At 54.6% G+C, this 22,805-nt stretch overlaps 1 protein-coding gene across 1 annotated transcript in view; it reads right to left on the bottom strand.

Annotated features, from left to right (window-relative positions):
• Positions 1–16,070, bottom strand: part of MAP2K2 (mitogen-activated protein kinase kinase 2) — a 21,591-nt gene extending 5,521 nt beyond the window's left edge. Inside the window, exons 1-7 of the mRNA XM_021705072.1 lie at positions 15,692–16,070; positions 11,833–12,043; positions 6,819–6,965; positions 2,554–2,631; positions 2,016–2,067; positions 1,806–1,930; positions 1,035–1,248 (exon numbers count right to left, since the gene is read on the bottom strand). Of these exons, the coding sequence (XP_021560747.1) occupies positions 1,035–1,248; positions 1,806–1,930; positions 2,016–2,067; positions 2,554–2,631; positions 6,819–6,965; positions 11,833–12,043; positions 15,692–15,783 (919 nt within the window). The 5' untranslated portion in view covers positions 15,784–16,070. The remainder of the gene's footprint in view (positions 1–1,034; positions 1,249–1,805; positions 1,931–2,015; positions 2,068–2,553; positions 2,632–6,818; positions 6,966–11,832; positions 12,044–15,691) is intronic.
• Between the last annotated feature and the right edge of the window lie 6,735 nt (positions 16,071–22,805).

The raw sequence follows: 22,805 nt of genomic DNA, 5'->3' as shown, positions 1-22,805 counted from the left end.
CGCTCAGGGAGGGACCCGGACACGGAAGGCCACGCGGGGTGTGAGTCCATGTGGGTGACACACCCAGAACAGGCTCATCCGCGGACGGGAAGGGGGCTCTCGGGGGCAGGGGCTGGGGAGGGGGATGCGGGTGGGGAAGGGGCTTCTTTTTGCGGTGATAGACTATTCTGGAACTAGATAGTGGTTATGCTGGCACAACCTTATGAAGATACAAAATTCCACCGAATTGTACGCCTTCAACAAGGGGGCCCCGTGGAGCGTGAAGTCTATCTCAATAAAGCTGGTATCAGACAAACGCAACCCACCCGCACTCGGCCGCACACTCCTTCAGACTCACTCAACTCCCTTCCTGTCACTTGACTTAAAAAACAGAAATCGGAGTCCTAAGTGCTGCTTCCTAATTACGCTGCATCCGCCGTGACCCTTCCCCCCTCACCACCTCCAGAATGGTCAAAGGGTCAGCCTGGACCCCTCTGGCACGGGGGCGCCCCCCACCTCCCAGGGGCCTGCTGCTGGCCCCCAGAGCCCCCCAGCCTTTTGTTCCCTCCCACACTGTGTGTCAGGACTGAATCTGACAGGCCACCCAAGGAAATTCTGAGTCGTGACTTTCAGTTTCTGAAAGGACCAGCCCAAACGCAGCAGAGCACTTGCTGCCGAGTCCAGGCGGTGGGCACACGGGCGGCTCGCTGGGCAATCCTGGCAGGCCTTTCTCTATGTTTGAGCATTTTTGTGATGAAATGCTGGAAAACCCACCCAACCAGCGGCTGGGCTGAGGAGTCTGTTTCGAGAACAACACCCCCCCGACCCCCACCTGGCCACAACCCACGCAGCTGCCCTGGATGGCAGTGGCCTGGGGAGCTGTCCCCAGAAGCCTCAGGACCATTTGCGGACCGTGGAGCGCAGTTACCGTGACCCAGGGGGACAGGTGGTGCTGAGGGGGGCCGGAGGGGAGGCAGCTGCCGCCACCGGGCGCGGCTCTCCCCGCATGCGGATTACGGCCTGTCCCAGCCCAGAGTTCCAGAGTGAGGTCGTACCGCTGACAGGGCGTCCAGGGGGTTTCGGCCGTGGCGAGATGCTGTGAGGCTCTCCTTCTGCCCCGTCCACCACAGGCCGGCCAAATATGGCCTCTAGCTCCTTGGCATCTGGTGGGGGGATGGGGTACCTTCCGATGGACAGCTCCACCAGGGACAGGCCCATGCTCCAGATGTCCGACTGCACCGAGTAGTGCGTGCCCTGCAGCCGCTCTGGCTGTCGGCGAGAGAGAGCAGAGAGACGCCCCGAGGGACGCTGGGGCCCGGGAGCGCTCACGGGGTTCCCCACACAGCCCCATCTGGGCCCCAGGCCGCCCTCCAGAGACCCAGCACCTCCGGCTCGTCCCTGCCCCCGCCGCGGGACCGCCACGGCCCAGCCAGTGCTGACAACAGTGCTCAAAACCCAAATCGGCCCAGGAGGCAGCGGGGTGCCTCCGTTTCCGCGACAATCCCAAGACTAGCTTCTCAGAGTCTGCTCCTGAGATCACCCAGACGCTTCCTGAGATATCTGGGGGGTAGTTTCTTGGCTCAGAGATTGACTACCTGCTCCCCTGGACTAGTCTCTTCCTGCTAGAGGGAAGCCACCGGGCGGGCATTTGCAGAGAAAACCCTGAGCGAGGAGACAGCCGCAACTAGAATCTGGACGGAAAGGAGAAACCGAGTGGAAACAGAAAGTGTACTAGGAGAACCGCAGGCCTTGGAAAAGCTTCTGGAAAACGGAACAGCTGACAGGATGGGGGAGGGTACAGATGCCCTCACACCCAATGGACTTACAGACATGTAGGACCGAGTTCCCACAAAGGAGTTGGCCATGGAGTCGATGAGCTGCCCGCTCACCCCAAAATCGCACAGCTTAATCTCCCCTCGGGAGTTGACGAGGATGTTGGAAGGTTTCACGTCTGAGGACAGAGCCAGCAGCAGGTGAGGGGAGCCTGACCTGCCCGCCAGCTCCACCCGACCCCCAGACGCCCCCATCCGGCTCACCTCGGTGCATGATCTGGTGCTTTTCCCGGAGATACGCCAAACCCCGAAGAACCTGCGGGGGAGCCCCAGGGAGGGGTCAGCAGGGCAGTGCCGCGGGCAGACCTGAGAGGCCGCACATCTGGGACAAGCTCAGGGAGCCCACATTGAGGGCCGGGGGCAAGTGAGAAGGGTGGCAGGGACGGCCATACCGTCCCAGGCCAGTGGGCAGATGCCTGGCTCACCGGCCCTCACCACCCTGCCCCGAAGGTCACACAGGCCCAGTGGGCACTGGCTGGTGAGCACTTCTGTGCTGGGTTTACGTGGAGGCCCCGCAGACAGATGGCTGTTTCACCAAGGCTGGGTCCCTGCCACTCGGGCCGCGGGCACCCCCGACGCCTATATAGGGCAGGGAAGCACCACTCCTGTTTTATGGGCCACGAGATGCCACGTGCCAGGCCCGCAGCTGGCAGAGATGGGCGTGGGCTGCTCCGACCCTGGCCACGTGAACAGGGTGGGGTAAGAACAAACCCGGCAGAGCACATGGCCAGGAGCCACTTACCGCAATGCTGACCTTCCCCAAGATCTCCTCGGGAATTCTCTTGGCTTCTTTCAACACCTGATCCAGAGAGCCGCCATCCTAGGGTCAGCACAGGAAAGAAAAAGCAGGCCGTGCTGAGCAGTCGGCCGGGCAGGGCCTGCAGGGCACAGGAGGACTCCCAGAGGGACACCGGGGCAGCAGGTATAAAAGCGAAGCACTTCCCCGCTTCCCGGCGAGCTGCAGCTCAATTTCCTCCACAGGAAACGGAGGCCAGACCACAGCCAAACGCAACCCGCTGGCCCAGAGTGGGGCCTCCTTCGGGCCCTGCCACCTCTGGGGCCTCTACGTGGCCCATCCAGTAAGGAAGGAACAAGGGTGCCAGCATGCTCCCTCGGCGGCCCGGCCCCTCCCCCAGGTTGCCACGGCAGCAGCGGGAGGAGCGCAGCTGCTGGGCTTGCAACCTGAGCAACCGCGAAGCCTGCTTCCGGGGCCTGGGTTCTACTCCCGCCAGCCCGTGGCAGCCCCACTACACCGGGGATGCAGAGCCCGGAGGCACCAGGGCAGGAGAACGCAGGCCAAGCCGCTGCTGCCCACTGCTCCCCATTCCCCTGCCCCTGGCCCCGAGGTCCTGTGTTCGCCGCCACGCACTGGTGAGTCCTGCAAAGGATGGGATGCAGGTCCTCCCGGTCAGCTCCCCACCCCAGGCCTGGCCGCAAATCCACAGGTCGCCTGACAGCAAACCTGGAGACCAAACCCAGGCCGGGGTCCCCGCCGGGCCCCCCGGGACGCTAGGTGGACACACCGAACTGAACCTCGGAGCAGGTGCTTTCTCTCCCATGCTGCTCCAGGCCACCTACAGCCACACGGCTCCAGCCACCAGAGGAGAGGGGACGGGCCCGGGGAGGTTGGGGGGAAGCCTGCAGTCCCAGGGATGCTGGGGCCTCCTGTCTCAGCACTTCTGCCCCAACCTTGCTCAGTTAGAAAGGCCGTGGGTGGGGAGTTCTAGAAAATCCAACACCCTGTGAAGCTTCTACAACCTGCATGTGACTCTGGATTAGCTCCAGACTGAGGGTGCGGGACTGAGCACAGAGGGTGGCTGTGCCCGAGGAGAAAACCACGGGGCCAGCGTTCCTGGCTCTGCCCAGCTCCGCCTGCAGGACCAGGGGAAATGCATTCTATTCTCGTTTCTCCCCTGTATCACCCAACCTTAAAAGAATACAAAAAAAACCTTTTTAAACTATGACCCTGCTTCCCAACACAGCTCCTTTCGTTCTGAACGTTTATGGAGCTGTGATAGGTTTATATATGAAGACGTCTGGCGGGAGCGTCCACAGAGGGGCCATGATAGGCCAGGCCCTGTGTGGGGCACCTCGGTGAGCAGACCGTTCTGCGCTCTCTCTCTGGCTGGCTCTGCCCCACCCCACCCCTCGTGCCGAGCACAGATGTCCCCAACGTGGCCCAGTGTCCCCTGGGGCGGGATCACTTCCGGATGAGACCCCCAGGTCCATACTAAGAAGAGCGTGAGTTGCTCAAGTCACATCGACAGGAAGTGGTCCAGAAGATAGCACAACTGGGTCCCTCTGACCCCAAATCTCACACCCTGTGCAGTGTCACACGTTTTCATTTTGTGTATGTGTTCTAAATAGTCCGGAAATCGTGCTTTTATTAAGTTAAGTGGTACATGAATACCATTTTATAAAAAAACTCAACTGCAGGGGCGCCTGGGTGGCTCAGTGGGTGAAGCGTCTGACTTTTGGTTTCGGCTCGGGTCATGATCTCAGGGTCATAGGATCAAGCCCCCCACTGGGCTCTGTGTTCGGCGCGGAGTCTGCTTGAGACTCTCCCTCTGCCCCTTCCCCTGTTTACACACTCTCTCTCAAAACAAGAACAACTATAGGTAAGTAACACTCTCATCTCCCAAAAATTCCACTTGCCTCCCCTGAAGTGTGACTTTCAGATCCTTCTGTGTATTTGCATATGCATCCATATGCACTGGGAAACAGACTTTAGGGCTCACATTATGCATATTTTCTCCCTCGGCACATATACACCACCTCGTTTCTCCACTGCCAAGTGGCCCGGTATCGCTCTCTACCTCTCCCTTACCGGCAGATGTGTGATTTTTCACTATTACAGAACAAGGAGGCATGTGCTTCAGATGTGACTAGACCCCAAGAAGCACCAACAGGTGCCTCTGAATGGTCAGTAAGCTGCCCCCCAAGATAACCACTGTCTGCAGGGTCCATGCCTGGAGTTGCCCCAGTGATAGCCCCAGGCCCCGGGGAAACCACCGCCCGCTCTCTCTAAGCCCCAGACACTGGACCAGTGAGTTCACCCTTCTGTGCTGAGTCTGGGCTGCTCATCTCCAACTCAGGGTCTTTGCTTGCAAGCCGGGGCTGGAATCGACCAGTCAGAAACATGGGCCAATCCACACCCAAACCTGCACACAGATGAAGTCTCACCCTCTGCTCGCTGCTCCAGATGCTGCGGGAAGACTGGCTCTCCCACCCCAGCCCCAGGACTCAGGCACGGGCACCCCTCAGCTCTACAGGTGGAGGGGGGAGAACCTGGTCCCAAGTCACGCCATTAGGAGGTTAGCGGTGGAGTGCACGCCTGACCCCAGGCTGTCCCCCACTACGCCACGCAAACGAACATCGCAGAAATGTCACGCATGCACGCACGCACGGAAATGCCCTGGGCACGTGGCGCGGTTCCGGAGCGGATTAGGTGACGTGGAAACACTGTGAAGGGCGGTGGGGCAGGGGCTACCTCGCCCTTCTGGTACTTCTACATCATTTTATTCTCCTCGCCCCTTTCTTGCACGCAGCGCCCCCTCCTGGGTGCTGAGCCGCCCAGTCTCATCGCTAACTCAAGAACAACGGGCATCTGATCTTGGCGCCCGGGGAGCGCAGGTGCACGCCTCACCTGACGGCCGCCGGGCACTATTCCCTCGCTCCGCTGCCCTCCTACGCCCGGCACAAAAGCACACCAAAAAACCCAACTAGGAATTTGCAGAGGATGAGCACAATAAACCACTGGGATCACCTCCCCCTCCATCAGTGTGGCTCGCTCCTCGGGCCGACGCCTCATGCAGGAAACCCTTCAAGTTCGCTGAGAACAAAAGCAGAAGGCGGGCCAGCCTGTGACGCTCCCCCTCCTCCAGAAGCGCAAGAGGCACCTCCGAACTCCCACGGGGTTCAGGGAGAACAGGGAGGGGAGGCGGAGGGACTCCCCGTCCGGCAGGTCCCACTTCCGTCTCCCTTTGCAGGGGCAGACAGGCTGCGGTGGGGCGCTGCCGGGCGGGGGGCCTGGGGCCAGGTAGGGGCGGGAGGGGGGGGGAGAGAGGGCAGCACCTTCTCCAGGGCACGGTGACACCACGCGGCCACTCTCGATACATTCCTCACGGGCGCTTGCTCAAATTCACTTCCTGCCTCCGTTACAAAACCGTCAGGGGGGAGAGCGCCGCGCCTGTGAGGCGTAACCCAAGCTGCTGGGCCTAAGGCCACCGCATCCTGGTTTTGCAAGGGCCCCGAAGGGCCTGAGCCTGGACGGCCGGGGGGCAGGCAGCCCCGTACCTGACGAATCAGGCTCGGCACGGGGTCGGCAGCATTTCCTCCCAGGGCCCTCAGCTCTGACCACTTCTGCTTTCGCTATCCCCGATCCCACCCATTTCTGAGGTTCAAGACCAGAGTTTCTTAACAAGGGGGCTCATCAGAATCAACCATGGTGGTTTGAAACAAGATCGGTTCCTGTGTTCCACCCCAGAGCGTCTGATTCCACAGACCTGAGCTGGGGTGCAAAGCCGGGCCTCGCCTTGAACAGAGCACCCAGATCACTGCTCTCTCCTCAGGGGGTGCTTGGGAAACAGCCATCCAAGTCTCCACCACATAGGCCCTCGGGCCCAGCAATTCCACCTTCAGGACCTTATCCCACCTCTGGCCCAAGGACATTTCTCCCGCTGTCGCTCCCCACAGGTCGAAAACAACCTGTGTCTGCCACCACGAGAGTGTTCAATAAACTACCTTACAGGCACTCGCCGTGGCCGGCACACGGACGGTAGGGAAAATGACGCCAGCTCCCTGTGTGCCAGCAGGGAACGGCTTCCACCACGTATCTGGGGAGAGGCCAGGCGGGGGGGAGGGGGAGCATCTCGTGCTTAGAGAACCAAAGGATCTATGAGCACACGCTTGCACGGCACGGAGTATCTCCAGAAGGACCCCTTGGAAACAGGTGTGCTTTGCATCTGAGGACGCGGGCTCGGACGGGTGGGCAGGGAGCGCACTCACCATGTGCTCCATGCAGATGCTGATCTCACCGTCGCTGTAGAAGGCCCCGTAGAAGCCCACGATGTACGGAGAGTTACACTCGTGCAGCACCTGCAGCTCACGGATGATCTGGTTCCGGATGGCCGGCTTGATTTCCAGGTGGATTAGCTGCGGGGGAAAGCGAAGGGCGCTCACAACCAGGCCTCTGAGGGGCCTAGAAGGAGGGGCCTTTGGCCCCCTGCCCTTGATGTGCACACAGCAGCATTCAAAACTGTGCAATCCACTCCTAGGCATTTACCTAGAGGAAAAAAAAAAACCACGTCTACGCACAAACTTGCACACCTGTGTTCACGCAACAGGACTCACGATTGCCAAAGCGTGGAAGCCACCCAAGTGTCCACCTATAGGTGAACAGATAAACACGCACCCACACACACAGGCACGCTACTCCACCAGGAACAGGAGCGAGGCGTCCTTAAGAAGAATTCTCTTCCCACCCAACTGTACGAGTGCCGCCTTTCCCAGGACCCAGACCAGGGACGCCCATGACCTCGCCCCTCTCAGCGGGGGTCTGCTTCTGGAACCCTTCCCCCTCCGGGCTGGAGATGACACAGAGGAAGCCTCAGACCGCCACCCGAGGAGGCTCCTAGCTCCCCTTCGACCTGAGTTCAAGTCAGTAGCCGTGGATGGTCACCCACGGCATCACGACGCTCAGATGGCAAGAAACCCGAGGACTGCCTGGAGAGACGCAGGACACAGGAGACAAAGCGCCAAGAGCAATGCCCAACAGGAAAGAGTTGAGGCCGGGGCTCCACGTCCTGGCCACTTAGAATCTCAGCTGCTCCGACCATTGCAACACGACAAGAAAAAGGTGATTTCTACCCACCTGTCAGATCAAGGGTGTCTGAACCTGTCGCCACAGATGCTACATTTCATCGGAACCCTGTGATGGGGAGAGGGAATGGCAAAGACTTGCTCGGAGCGGACGCGCGCCTGGAAGGACAAGCGGGAGTTGGCCAGACGGATGTGGTGGGGGTGGGTGTTCCAGGCGGGGGGGGGGGCAAAATGCTGACTGAGGGCGCCAAGGCACAAAGGGGCATGTGCCAAGTTCAGGGAGGCACAGGGTGTGTGTGGGGAGCAACACCCGCTCCCCAATGACCCTGGCCACCTCGAGAACTGCAGCAGGTCCTGGTGGGACAGTGCCTGGGGCTTCATGCCCCCCCCCGCAAAGGCAAGCTTTGGCCGTGGCTCCCAGGCCCTGTACTTCCCCAGGGCCACCCCCAGCAGGAACCAGGGATGCTCTCTCCTTTGGTGGGACCACACCTGTGATTTGATGCCCCCTCACACACGTGAGAGGCTGGGTCTGAAAATGAAGCGTTGCGGTCTATGCGGAAGGCAGGAGGTCTGCTCTCAAAAGCCCAGAGAGGACTCACTGAGGCCAACAGATAGACCATGGAGGGTGATGGAGGCCAGCACCCGCCAAAAGAAATACAATCAGGCCTTGGGTTTAATTTTAAATCCTCTAGCTGCCGGGGCGCCTGGGTGGCTCAGATGGTTGAGCGTCTGCCTTCGGCTCAGGTCATGATCCCGGGGTCCTGGGATTGAGCCCCACATCGGGCTCCCTGCTCGGCAGGGAGTCTGCTTCTCCCTCTGACCCTTCCCCCTCTCATGTGCTCTCTCTCATTCTCTCACAAATAAATTAAGTCTTTAAAAAAAAAAAGCTAAAATTTGGGGTGCCTGGATGGCTCAGTCGTTAAGCGTCTGCCTTCGGCTCGGGTCATGATCCCGGGGTCCTGGGATCGAGCCCCGCGTCGGGCTCCCTGCTCAAGTGGGGAGCCTGCTTCTCCCTCTCCCTCTGCCATTCTTTCCACTTGTGCTCTCTGGCTCTATCTCTCTGTCAAATAAATAAATAAAATCTTTAAAAAAAAAAAAAATCCTCTAGCTGCCGCATTACAAAAGTACAAAGAAACAGGTGAAATGACTATTTTTACATATTTTAACTCAAGGTAGTGTATCAAAAAATTACTTTCAATATGTAATCCATGTAAAAATATGAATGAGATTGTCCCATACTGAGCCCTTGAAATCTGGCATCGTATTTCTTTGCACGAACAGCACATCTCAGCTGGACTGACCGCATCTCAAGGGCTCCGTGTCCACAGCTGACCGGGGCAGCCGCCGTGGACACTGCAGCTCTCCACCAAGAACTTCAAAGGAGCCACAGATGAGTGACCGAACTGGGGAGCCAGAACCCTACAGGCTTCACATAAAGGAAGGGGTGGACAAAGGTGGGCAGCACTGGACAGAAACCCAGAGGTCACTGGAGCCCGGAGTTGGGGCCTTCCACATGAAGTAAGGCCACAGGAAGTCAGAGGCTTTTGGGGAAGATGCAGTAGAGAGGACGCGGGAGCTCACGGGTCCCTTCTACCCGGGCCTGGAGAGCGAGCCTTCCAGATCACTGAGGAGCCACGCTGAGAGCATACGGAGAAAGCAGGCATGGGAAGCAAGGGCACGTTTCTGAACACGCGTGGTCACACCTCACCCTGACGACAGCCCTTGCGGGGACGGGAGAATTGCCCCCACTGCACTGATGAGCAGCTTCAGGTTCTAAGAGGCTCAATCCTGTTTCCAGGGGCATATGCTGCTGAGTAGTCAAGTCTGCGTCAGGGCCGGGCCCCCAGATCACCAAAACCCACGCTCTCTCCATGCCACCACCGTGGGGTCATGCACACTCCAGGAGCTGCTTACACAGGGATGGCGCAAGGCACTTGAACCCAACACCAAGCCCGTCTAAGAGTTTAAGGCGATTTCTACTGCAGAATGGGGGTGCAGGGAGTACACACAAGAAAGAGAGGGCCAACTGCAAAGGGCAAACCTGAGAGGGTTCGAACCCAATTCAGATGCTGACCCACCTCGGCCTGTTTCCTCGTGTGTAAAATGGAGCTGTTGCTCAACTGAAACCAGAACATGACACCGGCTCTGACATGGGGCCGTCACGTGAGGATGGCCGAAGGACCACGACGTGGCCTTGCGGAGTCACAGACCTCTGTCAGAGGCAAGCAAGTGCTCAGGGGCCGCACAAACGCGAGGCCCAAACATGCTCCTCCCGCAAGGCCAAGGGAGTCGAGGAAGGCCCGTGCCTGACACACGTGCTAACTTCATCGTATGGCTCTCCTGGCCCGAGCAATGCAGAGGTTCTGCTCTTCGGGCTCTCAGAAGGATGCAGGAGGAGTCAGAACACCACGCATGAGTCAAGAACACATTTACCATCACGTGTGACTATAAAAATCGAGACCAGTTCACTCGAGGCTTACATAACTGGTCGCCCTGCTCTCCCGGCAGGTCATACTGGTTAGGAAAATCCTCTGCCGATCGAAGGGGCCACAGGGATGCTGGCAACAAAGGGTGCTGGCCTGCGGCGAAGCCCCACCCCAGCCCCTGGTTTCTAGCCCTGTGGCAGGCTGAATTTGGAGGTCTGGTGAGCTTATGGACTCGGAAAGCACGGAATCCATACCCGGCACCTGGGAATTCAGAGGCCACCCAGGGTAGTGGGGAGAAGGACCGAGGCTGATTTCCCCAAAACCACTTTGCCACGTCAATTTCCCATCGGTGCCTGCAGCTGAATGACGACAAACCGGCCTCGCGGGTGAACTGGCATTCTAGATAGACTGAAAGGAACCCTTGACTCCTGGGGACCGGTCGCGAGCTCCTGGGCCATCACGGAGTCACAGCCCGGAGCCACTCAACAGCCAGGCGGCCGACCTTCTTGTTCAGTGTGCTCACCAAATGCCTGTGGGCACAGCCGCATCCTGTGCGCACTGTGCTGGGCATGCAGCTGCTCCGGGCTCACACCACGGGGGAGCTTACCACCTACGGAGAACCGCACTGGACGTCCTTCTCCCCCAGATCTCAGACCTACTTTCCTGCAGCTTTTTACTTTGAAAGACTTATGGAGGCTCGGGAAAGCTCTGACACCAGTGTCCTGTGCAGCCTCCACCCCACTGCCCACGGTGGTGTCTTCTGCGGCTGAAGGACGCTGTGAAACCTGGAAACCTGCAGCGGGCTGGCACCATGACTGCTCGGCAGAACTCACCTGGGCCCCCGGGGTTTACGCCCCCAAATCTGGCTCCGAAGGCTTTCACAGAGTTGCAGAGCAGCTCCCGGAGTCACGCTTACAAGGCGTGTCAGTGCTCCCCTCCTCCCCAGGCGACAGCTCAGCTGGCTTGGGGACACTCCGAGGTCCCCGATGCCGACCTGGGTCAGCACTCTGTTCGCAGCCCCCCTCCCACCCCGTCATCCTCGGAATCTCACGTCTGCCTTTCTAGTCCCTGTTCGCGGGGTGACGGCAGACCCGAGATTTCTGGGGCGGCTCCAGTACAAGAAAGGCTACCCGTGGTGAGGGGACAGAGCCAGGTCTTGGAGGGCAGGCAGTGCTCCGGGGACAGAAGAAATAGCTGCAACACAAAGTCCCAGCGGAGAGCCAGGGCAGCGCCCTCCACCCGGGCGTGGGGTGGCCGGCTTTCCGAGCACACGAAGTGGGGACTACAGGGGGAGGGGCTTCCAGAAGAGCTGGCTCTCCGTGCTCGAGAGAACATGCCTGTCGGAGCTGAGTAATTTGTCACATAAGGTTCCCTGGTTATGTGTTTGGGAGCCACTATCCCCAAAGAGTCACATCCTCCTCTTCTCTACCCGTGCATGTGTCAGGGAGGCTTCTCGACCGCTTAGCTGGGAGCCCGGGTGAGGAAGCCAGTCTGGAACAGTCAGGATGTTTCTGAGAGTGGGAGGTTAAGTCCTGGAGGGCAGAGGCCGGGGACGGAAGGGAAGAGCTGCTCGAGGTAGACAGGCCATGTCCTAACCAGAGACCAACTCTCCCTGAGGACGGGGTGAGTGCTGAGCGCTCGGAGCTCAGGGGCCTATCAGAAAGCAGAGGCTTGCGCCTTTCAAACCTCTCTGCCATGTCTGGGGGTGCCTGTCCCACCACGCACAGCGTCAGGACACAGGGATGGTGTGCCCGCCCTCACCGACCGCCTCTCACCTTTCTCGCCATGATGAGGCCGGAAGGTCTGTGCTGGACCTTGGTGACCACCCCACCGTTCCCGGCTCCCAGCTCCGAGATTCTTTCGAAGTCATCGTCCTTGAGTTCCCCGACCTTGGCCTTCTGGGTGAGGAAGGCTTCCAGTCGCTTCTTCTGCTGCTCGTCGAGTTCTAGCTCCGCTAGCTTCTTCTGGAGGTCCACCAAGTTTGCTCTGCAAAGACCCCAAGGGCAAGGGCTAGTGAAGAATGTGCAAGCTATGGAAAGATGACCGGATCCGGCCAAGCTTATAGGGAGGCTACTCCGTGCCAGGCCCCTGGTGTGTCGCTGCAAGGACACGGGGATGGATCAGACACCAGCCCCTCCCTCAGGACCAGCTCTGGTTCAGTGGTGCGAGTCTCAGACCCAGGAGCCCCCCTTCCTGACACGAGGACTCCAGACCACGTTGGAAGGAGGTGCAGGAATGGCGGGGGGCAGGCGGGGCGGTGGAGAAGCTGAGCCACAGATCAGGTGAGTGAAGGTTCAGGCCGGGACTGAGGAGCAAACTTGTTCTGAGTGGTCTCAGGGCCAAGAGCAAGAACCAGCGGGCAAAAGACAGAAATTGCAGGATGTGTGCCTTTAATGCACATGAATGACGCATGAGCACTTGAGGGGAAATGAAGAGGGGCAGAAAGCAAACAGTGCAGACATTTCCAGGGCATGCTGCTCAGCCAGCATACTCTTATGATATGACTCTAAACATTAAGCATTTATATGCACAAACATTCCTGGAGCCAGTCATTAAAAAAACCAACCAGGGGCGCCTGGGTGGCGCAGTCAGTTAAGTATCTGATTCTTGATTTGGCTCAGGTCATGATCTTGGGTCATGAGATCAAGCCCTGAGTCAGGCTCCGTGCTCAGTGTGGTGTCTGCTTGGGGTTCTCTCCCTCCCTCTCCCTGCCTCTCCCTCCCCCCCCCACCCCCACTCTCTTGTGCTCTCAAAATAACTAAGTTTTTTTTTTAAAGATTTTATTTATTTATTTGACAGAGAGAGACACAGCGAGAGAGGGACACAAGCAGGGGGAGTGGGAGAGGGAGAAGCAGACTTCCTGCAGGGCAGGGAGCCTGATGTGGGGCTCAATCCCAGGACCCTGGGATCACGACCTGAGCCGAAGGCAGACACTTAACCGACTGAGCCACCCAGGTGCCCCTCAAATAAATAAATCTTAAAACAAACAAACAAAAAAACCAAAAAACACCCAACCATGTAAACTGCACTTTATTGGGTGATTCGAGGAATTTCCCAAGGAATTTTGATAGTAAGCTATTTTCACTAATGCCTTGACTTTGAACCAAATCCTGGAGTCAAAAGCAGCTCCCCGTAACAGGTGGGCAGACATTAGCTCAATGCACACAAGGACTAACCCAGTGCTGTCCAAAAGAAATAGTATAAAAGTTACATGTGCAATTAAAATTTTTCTAGCCACGTTAAAAAAAAATATATCAGGTGAAATTAATTTTAACATATTCAACTTAACCCATCAAAAATATAAATTTCAATATGAAATCAGAATAAACAAATTAATGAATATTTTCCTTTTTCTTCATATGAAGTCTTTGGAATCTGGAATGCATATTATCCTTCCAGCTCCCCTGAATTTGGACCGGCTAGCCACATTTCAAGCACTGGCAGTGGCCAGGGGACCAGACAGGGTGGGTAGCTAAGAAAAGCCTCTAAAGGACCTTGGGTGATCCCCAGCCAATTTCTGAGGGCATTTAAGCCCAGGCTGACCCCCAACCTGGGGGAGACCTGGTGGGGGGGATTCAAGCAGGGAACGAAGGGGGAGACTGGAGCTCTCTCAGGAACCTCCCAATCCTCAAATTTGACTGTAACTAGGCTAGAACTTAGAGGCTTGAGCAAAGGGGCACTGGCTGGGAAGGAGATGAGGAAAGTCATCTGCGCTCCTACAGCAAAGAAGGTGCTAGAAGGCAGGGGGCTAGGTGCCACTTCCTGAGCACATATCAGGGCTTTACAAACCCCACTTTGTTTCACTCTCAAGATCTTCCTGGGATGTGGGTATCTTGTAGTCCCAGCCCACGCAGGAGGGAACAGGCTCAGAGAGGTTAAGTAACTTGCCTGTGGGTCACAATGCAAGGAAGTGGCAGTGCCTGGAATCAACCTGCATCCTTCCGCACTGCAAAGCCCTGCTCATCATGGCATGATGCTGAGCCAGGACCGTGGGCCTACTACGTGCTCCCTGAATGCCTGGTTAACAAAGACCTGGATGAGGAAGGGACGGAGGAGGGAAGGCAAAGGAATGAATGTACATGACAAGCTTCCTTCCTAAACGGTTGAAGAGGTGGCTTTTGAGGCCAGACTCCGCAAAGTCGTCTTCGCACTGCCCTATGAGCTCGAAAATGTGTTCTGGAGTCAGCTGATTAATCCACTTTAAATTTAATAGCGACCCAGCTGTGGTTATAAAAAAAACCCTGGAATTCCAATGGCTGGCTTTCTCTGCAGGGGGAGTTCTGGAAGGGATGGAAATCAGAAACCACGTAAAAGAAAGAAGAGAATGAAGGAGGCGCTCTCCTGAGAAGAATAAGCAGCAGACTTTTGGAAATAAGGAACACATCCCCATGCTGAGCTGCCTGCTCAGAGAAAGATGTCAACTCGCACACACAGGCATCAGACTCTCTCGCCGGGGGCGCAGCAGCCATGTCCCCTGAGAGGCACCACACAGGCTGCTCCCCCATCACACCTGGTTCTCAGGGGGTCACAGCACAAGCACAGCAAACAGACCCCAGCCAGGGGCCTCTGGAACCATCCTGCTCCTCTTTAGCATGGGGAACAGGAGTGGGGAGATCACAGGGACTTCTTCTGTGGCCAAGGGGTCACCCTCGCTTGACCTCGAAAGTACGTGCCCCTCCCACAATATGATTCCACCCATCTGGAGACCCCACTGTCCCAGATGCTCCTTCCTGTCCCTTCCCCCCAAGTCCTCCTGTCTGCTTCGGTGCCTGCGGCTCCAGCCCCTAGAGGCTCCTTCTCCTCCTCCCCACCAGGATCCTGCAGTTGACCTCACTACTCAGGGGCCTCGCCTGGCCCTGTCCCCTCAGAGACCCCTCAACTAGTCTTCTCCCCTTAGGGGGTCCTGGCTCATCTTACCCTTCAGGGAGCCCTCAACCACCCTTCCCCTGGAGGGACACTTCCCCCCATTCCTCTCCTCCCAGGAACCCCTTCACCCCATTCTTTGGTATGCAAGGACCTCCACCATCTACCTCACTACTCAGGGACCCACCCAACTCCAATCTCACTACTCAGGGGCCCCATACCCCATCTTTTCCCTCGGGGACCTCCTCCTGCCTTGATTCACCACTCAGACTCCTCCTCCCATCCTCTGTGGGCAGGAACCCTCCCTCAACTCCATTTCACTCCTCAACACCTCCCACCCCATCCTCTTCACTCAGGGACCCTCTGCTGACCTCAGTCCTCAGGGTCCCGCACCCCATCCTCTCCACTCAGGGCCCCCCTCCCCTCAACCTCACTACTCAGAGCCCCACACCCCATCCTCTCCACTCAGGGACTCCCACCCCATCTTCGCTCAGGGCCTTTCCGCCCCATCCTCTTCACTGAGGGACCCCCTGCCCCGACCTCACTGCTCAGGGACCCGCACCCCATCCTCTCCATTCAGGGACCTCCTTCCCCCATCTTGCTACTCAGCGCCCCGCAACCCATCCTCTCCACTTAGGGACCTCCTCCCCCGTCCTCACCACTCAGGGAACTCCCACCCCATCTTCTCCTTTCAGGTCCCCCCCTTCTACTGACCTCACTACTCAGGGACCCCCTCCCCTTCCTCACCCCGGCCAAGCCCGGCCCACTCACTCGGAGGCGCCCTCGCTGGTGGGGGACGGGCCCTCGGCGATGGCGGGGTTGATAGTGAGCGCCGGCAGCACCGGCTTCCTCCGGGCCAGCATCGGGGCTCCGCGGGCCGGCGGCGGCGGCGGCACCTCTAACCGGGGCCCATAGGGGGCGGGCCGGGAGCGGGCGGCGCCGACGCGAGCCCGGGGCTGCGGCCGCGGCCTAGGCGGGCGCCCGGGCGGCGAGTGAGAGCGTCGCTGCGGACCCGGGCCGAGGGGCGCCGAGGGGCCCCGGCGCTGAGGCCGAGGAGCCGCCGCCGCCGCAAAGAAGGCCCGTCCGAGGCTGACGCTGCAGCCGGAGCCCGGGAGGCCGCGGACAGGGAGGGGGAGCAACGAGATTGCGGGCCGGCCTCTCGCGAGAGCCAGCGCCGGGAGCCGCGAGGCCCCGCCCCTCACCGTGGCGCGTGCGCACCAGCCGGAGGCCGCCTTCCCGTGGGGGAAAGGGGCGGAGACCTACTGAGGCGGTGCCGGGAGTGTGCGCACTCGCTCGCTTCCCCCACTGCTGGTTTGCGCATGCGTCTGAGACTCTGGGCGGAGGCTCAAGGGAGGCGGAGCCTGAGGGAGGTCTCTTAGGGGCTGATGAGAGTGGGTAGGTGCGCAAAGCTGAGGCCAGACCCGTGTAAGCCTTGTGGTGCCCGACTGGGGCTACAGGAGCCACCAAAATCCCCAAAAGTTGTGCGAGACCACCCAGAGTCAATTTAAGTCTTACTGTCAATAATGGACACACAGCCCTCCGAAAGAAAGATCATTTCAAAACATTTTTTTTTAAGTTGTGGCAAATATGACATAAGATTTACCACTTTATATTCTAAGTGTACAACTCAGCGGCGTGAAGTACCGCTGTCCTGCGACCACCCCCACCCTCCGTCTCCAGAACTTTCCATCTCCCCAAACTGTCCCCATGAAGCACGGACTCCCCACCCCCTGCCCCAGCCCGGGCTCCCACCGTCTCCTCTCTGTCTGTGTGGACGGGACTCCTCTGGGGACCTCAAATAATTGGAGTCATACTGTTAAAAAAGAAACAACAGGCCCAAAATGGATTCACTCGTGTTAAGCCCCACGTCAGCAAAACAAGACTTAATACCTAACCTAACTGCAATTTTGGCCTCTCCCAAGAATGTGACCTTTAACTAGTCAATCTGGAATTACTTGGTGGTCACAAGTGAGGCAATCTGCCTGATAGACTCCCCGCCTTCCCCCAAAGGAAGGAGACTCCTGCCTGAAACAATCTACTCTTTCCTAGAAACTTCCTTTTTCTGCCTATAAAAACCTTCCCTTTTGTACAGCTTCTCGGAGTTCCTTTCTACCTGCTAAGATAGGATGCTGCTCATTTTATTAATTATTAAATAAAGCCAATTCGATCTTACATTTACCCAGTTAAATTTTGTTTTTTTACAATAGAGTATTTGTTCTTTTGCGTCTGCCTGATTTCACCAAGCACAGTGTCCTCAAGCTTCACCCATGTTTTATCAGGTGTCGGAATTTCCTTCCTTTTTAAGGCTGAATAATATTCCATTGTGTGAATGGACAGCATTTTGTTTATCCTGTCATCCATTGGGGGGTATTTGAGTTTTTTCTACCTTCGGGCTGTTATGCATTCCTGCTATGAACACAGTGCACAAATATCGGTTCAACTCCTGCTTTGAATTCTCCTGGGTATCTACTCAGAACTGGAATTGCTGGGTCATGTGGTAAGTCTGTTTAATTTTTTGAGGAATCATCATACTAGTTTCCGCAGCAGCTACTCCATTTGATGAGAAAAGGACACTCTAACACCAATTAAAAAAAAAAAAAGGGAAGAAGTACACAGCATAGAATAAAGAACAGTCATTTAAATGGGAAAAAAGTTGACTTCACAAAAATCTCACCAACCACATTGTGCTTCTTTTTGTCACATCCTTGAGCATCCATGTACATATCATGGTGGTGTGCACCTTTGGGAACCACGCACAAAGAAACAGGGAAAGGCTCAATCGACACCCCTCTGCCAGGGTCCAGCTCAGGTCCCTTGGTCACCCTGGCTCAGTCCTGTCCCCTTCTTGTCCAGCTGCCCTTCAGTCATTCCTTTTTTTTTTTTTTAAGATTTTCTTCATTTATTTGAGAGAGAGAGAGCACGAGCGAGAACAGCAGAGGGAGAGGAAGAAGCAGACTCCCCACTGAGCTGGAACTCGATCCCAGGACCCTGAGATCGTGACCCACACTGAAGGCAGGCGTTTAACCAGCTGAGCCACCCAGGCGCCCCTCTTTTTTTTTTTTTCAAAGATTTTATTTACTTATTTGTCAGAGGGAGAGACAGAAAGCACAAGCAGGGGGAGCGGCAGGCAGAGGGAGAAGCAGGCTCCCCGCTGAGCAGGGACCCCGATGCAGGACTCAATCCTAGAACCCGGGATCATGACCTGAGCCGAAGGCAGTCGCCCAACCAACTGAGCCACCCAGGTGCCCAGACCTGCTTCATTTCTATAAGCTGAGCCTTTTCAGCTTTTCCTCCAGCTGTTCCCACCCACTCACTCAAAGTTAAAAAGAAGGCTTACCTGCCTTCGAATAATGCCACGGCCTTCCCCAGCTCTGGGTGTTTTTCTACTTTCTTTCTGTTCTGCAAAGTGATCTCTCCATCATTTTATTTTATTTTAGGCTCTATGTACATATAGTCTTTTTATGGAGCTGTAACTCCCATGTAATAAATGCACAGTTCTTGAATGTTCCATTCCTTGAGCTTTTACAACTGCATATACCCAGGTAAGCATACCCATGTAGCAAACAAGATGTAGAGCCTTTCCATCACTCCAGAAAGTTTCCTCTGTACCCTTTTCAGTTAATCCCTCTCGCTCCTACCAGCAGTGGTGGTAAATGTTTAAAAATGGGTTTTTGAAATGAGAGATGGACTGGCAAACAGAGAGATGAAAGAGAGAGAGAGAGGGAGGAAGAGAGAGAGACAGGCTGATTTGTAATGTGTAGTATTCGCCCTTTCTCATGGTGTAAATATTTCCACCGCGGCTGATTCTCTGCTATCATGAAGTTGCAAAGAATGGTAGCAATCGGCAGGGATGAGGAAGGACGGGTCGCCGCACACCACTACCCTACAGACACCCTAGAGTCTGATTTCTATCCCCATAGATGAGTTCTCTGTGTTCTAGAGCTTCGTGGAAATGTAAGTATGCACTCTTCCACGTCTGACTTCTTTGGCCCTGCACAATGTTTTTGCGATTCATCCATGTGGTTGCATCTAACCGTGATTGGTTCTATTTCCTTGCTGTAGGATTCTTCACGGTGTGTCCTCTGGGCATTGCCCTTCCCTCTTCTTGAGGAGGATGAAGAGATCAAGTGTTTTCTAATGCTCAGAATTGTTGGTTTCCCCTAGTTCGGACTTGAGGGCTCGGCTCACAAGCCTCCTTTTCTGTAAACTCTGATTCTGCCAGTTGCTGCTAGCCCCCTTCTTCTGGAATTTCTGATATACCCTGCCTGTTTCTGGCTTTTACCTCTTGTCTTCCAACCCACCGTGCATTATGTCCTCCCCACAAGTGATGAACGTTCTGAGGGCAAAGAAGTTCTTGGATTTGTGTCTTTCTCTCCCAGTCCAGCTCCTTGGATATAGTTAAAGCTTTGTACATATATGCTGCTTGAATGAATGTAATGGGTGTTTCTGTCCTGGGGGAGACAAGTTTCCTGCTAGTCATGTGGTTCTCAGCACTTGATAGAGAACATGAGCTTTTATTGTTGAGATAACAGTATTGATTCATGCCTTCTACCCTCTTCCCTATCTCTACTGGCAAGCACATTTTGCTCTGCAACCTCTCCCTGTTACATATTTCTGTACTTATCATTGATTCTAATCACAGCTCTCTTAGTACATCGGTTCCCTGGTCCCAGAAACTTGGGTGTCTCCTAAATCTGCCCCCCAGCCCAGGAAATAAATTTCTAATAGCTTTGTTGATAGATTCAATCCAAGGTGACATTTATCTCATATTGAGGCACAATCTCATGTTAATATCGAATGTGTACACTCTTCCAATCTCAAAATGCGCCCTCAACTTTATATTTCTTACCTGTACTACAGATATTAACAAAAACAATGGTTGACATGACCCTTTTTTTTTTAAGATTTTATTTATTTATTTGACAGAGAGAGAGAGACAGCAAGAGAGGGAACACAAGCAGGGGGAGTGGGAGAGCGAGAAGCAGGCTTCCCACGGAGCAGGGAGCCCGATGCGGGGCTCGATCCCAGGACCTGGGATCATGACCCGAGCCGAAGGCAGACGCTTAATGACTGAGCCACCCGACATGACCCTTTTGGAAAGCAATTTAGTACTATCTAGAATACGTACAACCCAGCAATTCTACTCTTAGGCATCTAGCCTAGGAAACTCCTGGCTTGTATAACCAGGAGACATATACACGAATGTTCTCAATGGCAGGAATCTGGAAACTACACAAATACAAATCAATGGAAAAAATATGTTCTAGAATAGTCCCACAAAGAGATACTAAGCATCAGAAAACTCACAAATGACAACAACATTAAAAAAAAAAAGTCTTAGGAATATGGGGCACCCGGCTGGCTCACTTGGTAGAGCAGGCAACTCTTGATCTCGGAGTCATGAGTTTGAGCCTCATGTTGGGCATAGAGCTTACTTAAAAAAATAAAAGTCTTAGAAATATAGAGTTATAGAATATGTCTTTATGACACCATGTTTATAAAATGAAATTAGCTCAGCATCGTTAGCCATTGGGGAAATGCAAGTTAAAACCCCGATGAGATACTGATTGCTACTACTGCACGCCATTAGAATGGCTAAAGTAAAAAAGGTTGACAATACCAAGTGCTGGCAAGGATGCAGAGAAACTGGGACTCTCACACTTTGTTGGTGGGAATGAGAAAACAGTACATCTTCTCTGAGAAAATGGTTTAGAAAGGTAAACAAACACTTCCTTTATGACCTAGCAATCCCACTCCTGGGTTGTTTACCCAGGAGAAATGAACTCTTAGGTTCACCCCAAATCTGAACATGAATGTTCATAAAAGCTTGATTGGTAATAGACCAAAAACTGGCAACAACCCAAGTGTTCTTCAATGGGTGAACTGATAAATTCTGGAGTAAAAAAAAAAAAATTATGGATTAACTCCACACAATGGAATACTACTCAGTAATAAAAAGGAATGAACTGAATATACACACGAACTTGAGGGAATCTCAACGGCTTGTGCTGACAAAAAGAAGGTAATCACAAAGAGTTACATGATGCAGAATTCCATTTATGTGAGGTTCCTAGAGGAGTTGCATACATGGAGACAGGAAGTAGATGGTGGGACCCAAAGGTGGGGGAGGGGGATAAAAAACAGTTGCTTAGTGGATACTGGGTTTCCTTTTGGGGTGATGACAATGTTTTGAAACCAGATAGAGCTGATGGTCACAAAACATTGTGACTGTATTAAATGCAACTGAATTCTTCACTTTGAAGGGGTTAATCTTATGTGAATCTCATCCCTTCCAACTACATGACATTTTGCCATTGTGCATGCTTTTTATTTTATTTTCCTCTATTTTTGTGACTGTACTTGTTTGGTGGAAATAGTATATGATGGTGAGCTGCTTACTGTGTACCTTTTCTTTCTTTTTTTTTTTTTTTTTTTAAAGATTTTTATTTATTTATTTGAGAGAGAGAGAGAGTGAGCATGAGCAGGGTGAGGGGCAGGGGGAGAAGCAGGCTCTCCGCTGAGCAGGGAGCCCAATGCAGGGCTCAATCCCAGAACTCTGGGATGATGACCTGAGCTGAAGGCAGACACTTAACTGACTGAGCCACCCAGGTGCCCCTTACTGTGTACCTTTTCAACTTGACTTCATTGACATCACATTGGCAGCCTAAAGTGGGCCATGGTGGAAGTATTTACATCATGGGAATTGGCAAATGTCACAAATGAAGGCTGAATGTATGATGTTGTTGATTCTCTAGATTAAGGGTCAGAAAACCTTTATGGTAAAGGATCAGATAGTATATATTTTCTGTTTTGTGGACCTTCCAGTCTCTATTGCATCTGCTCAACCCTGCAGTAGTAGTGAGAAAGCAGCCAATAACCCAATAGGCATGGCCCTGTGCCAATAAAACTTTATTTATGTAAACAGGTGGAGGGCCACATCATGCCAACCCCTGGCTTAGGCTTTAAAAAGTGATGGGAGGGCCATCTGGGTGGCTCAGTCAGTTGAGTGTCTGCCCTCAGCTCGGGTCATGGTCCTAGGGTCCTGGGATCCAGCCCTGCACTGGGCTCCCTGCTCAGCGGGATCCAGCTTCTCCCTCTGCCTCTGCCGCTCCCCACTGCTCGTGCTTTCTCTCTCTCACTCTCTCTCTCAAATGAATAGGTAAAATCTTAAAAAAATAAAATAAAATAAAGAGTCTGGCATTGGGCTTCTTGCTCAGTGGGGAGCCTGCTTCTCCCTCTGCCTGCAGCTCCCCCTGCTTGTGCTCTCTCTCACAAATAAATAAAATCTTTAAAAAATACTAAAAGTAAAATAAAAATTTTAAAAAAGTGATGGAGAGGGGCACCTGGGTGGCTCAGCTGGTTAGCATCCGACTCTTGGTTTTGCTTCCGGTCATGATCTCAGGGTTGTAAGATCAAGCTCTGCATCAGCTCCATGCTCAGTGTGGAGTCGGCTTGAGGGTCTCTCCCCATCTCTCTGCTCCGCCCCCCCCATGCTCTCAAAAATAAATAAATAAAATCTTTAAAAAAAAAGTGGGATGGAGAAAAATTAATAATGCAAATTACACTTTAAAATGTGTCATGTCTGGGGGCGCCTAGCTGGCCCGGTCAGTAGAGCGTATGACTCTTGATCTCAGGGTTGTAAGTTCGAGCCCCACCTTGGGGGTGTAGAGATTAATGTAGCGATTACATAAAAATAAAAATAAAATATATTTTTTAAAGATTTTATTTATTTATTTGAGAGAGAGAGAATGAGAGACAGAGAGCACGAGAGGGAAGAGGGTAGAGGGGGAAGCAGACTCCCCGCCGAGCAGGGAGCCCGACGCGGGACTCGATCCCGGGACTCCAGGATCATGACCTGAGCCGAAGGCAGTCGCTTAACCAACTG

Source organism: Neomonachus schauinslandi, chromosome 1, assembly GCF_002201575.2.
Source record: "Neomonachus schauinslandi chromosome 1, ASM220157v2, whole genome shotgun sequence".
Classification (NCBI taxonomy): domain Eukaryota; kingdom Metazoa; phylum Chordata; class Mammalia; order Carnivora; family Phocidae; genus Neomonachus; species Neomonachus schauinslandi.
This window is presented reverse-complemented; position numbering and strand designations above follow the sequence as displayed.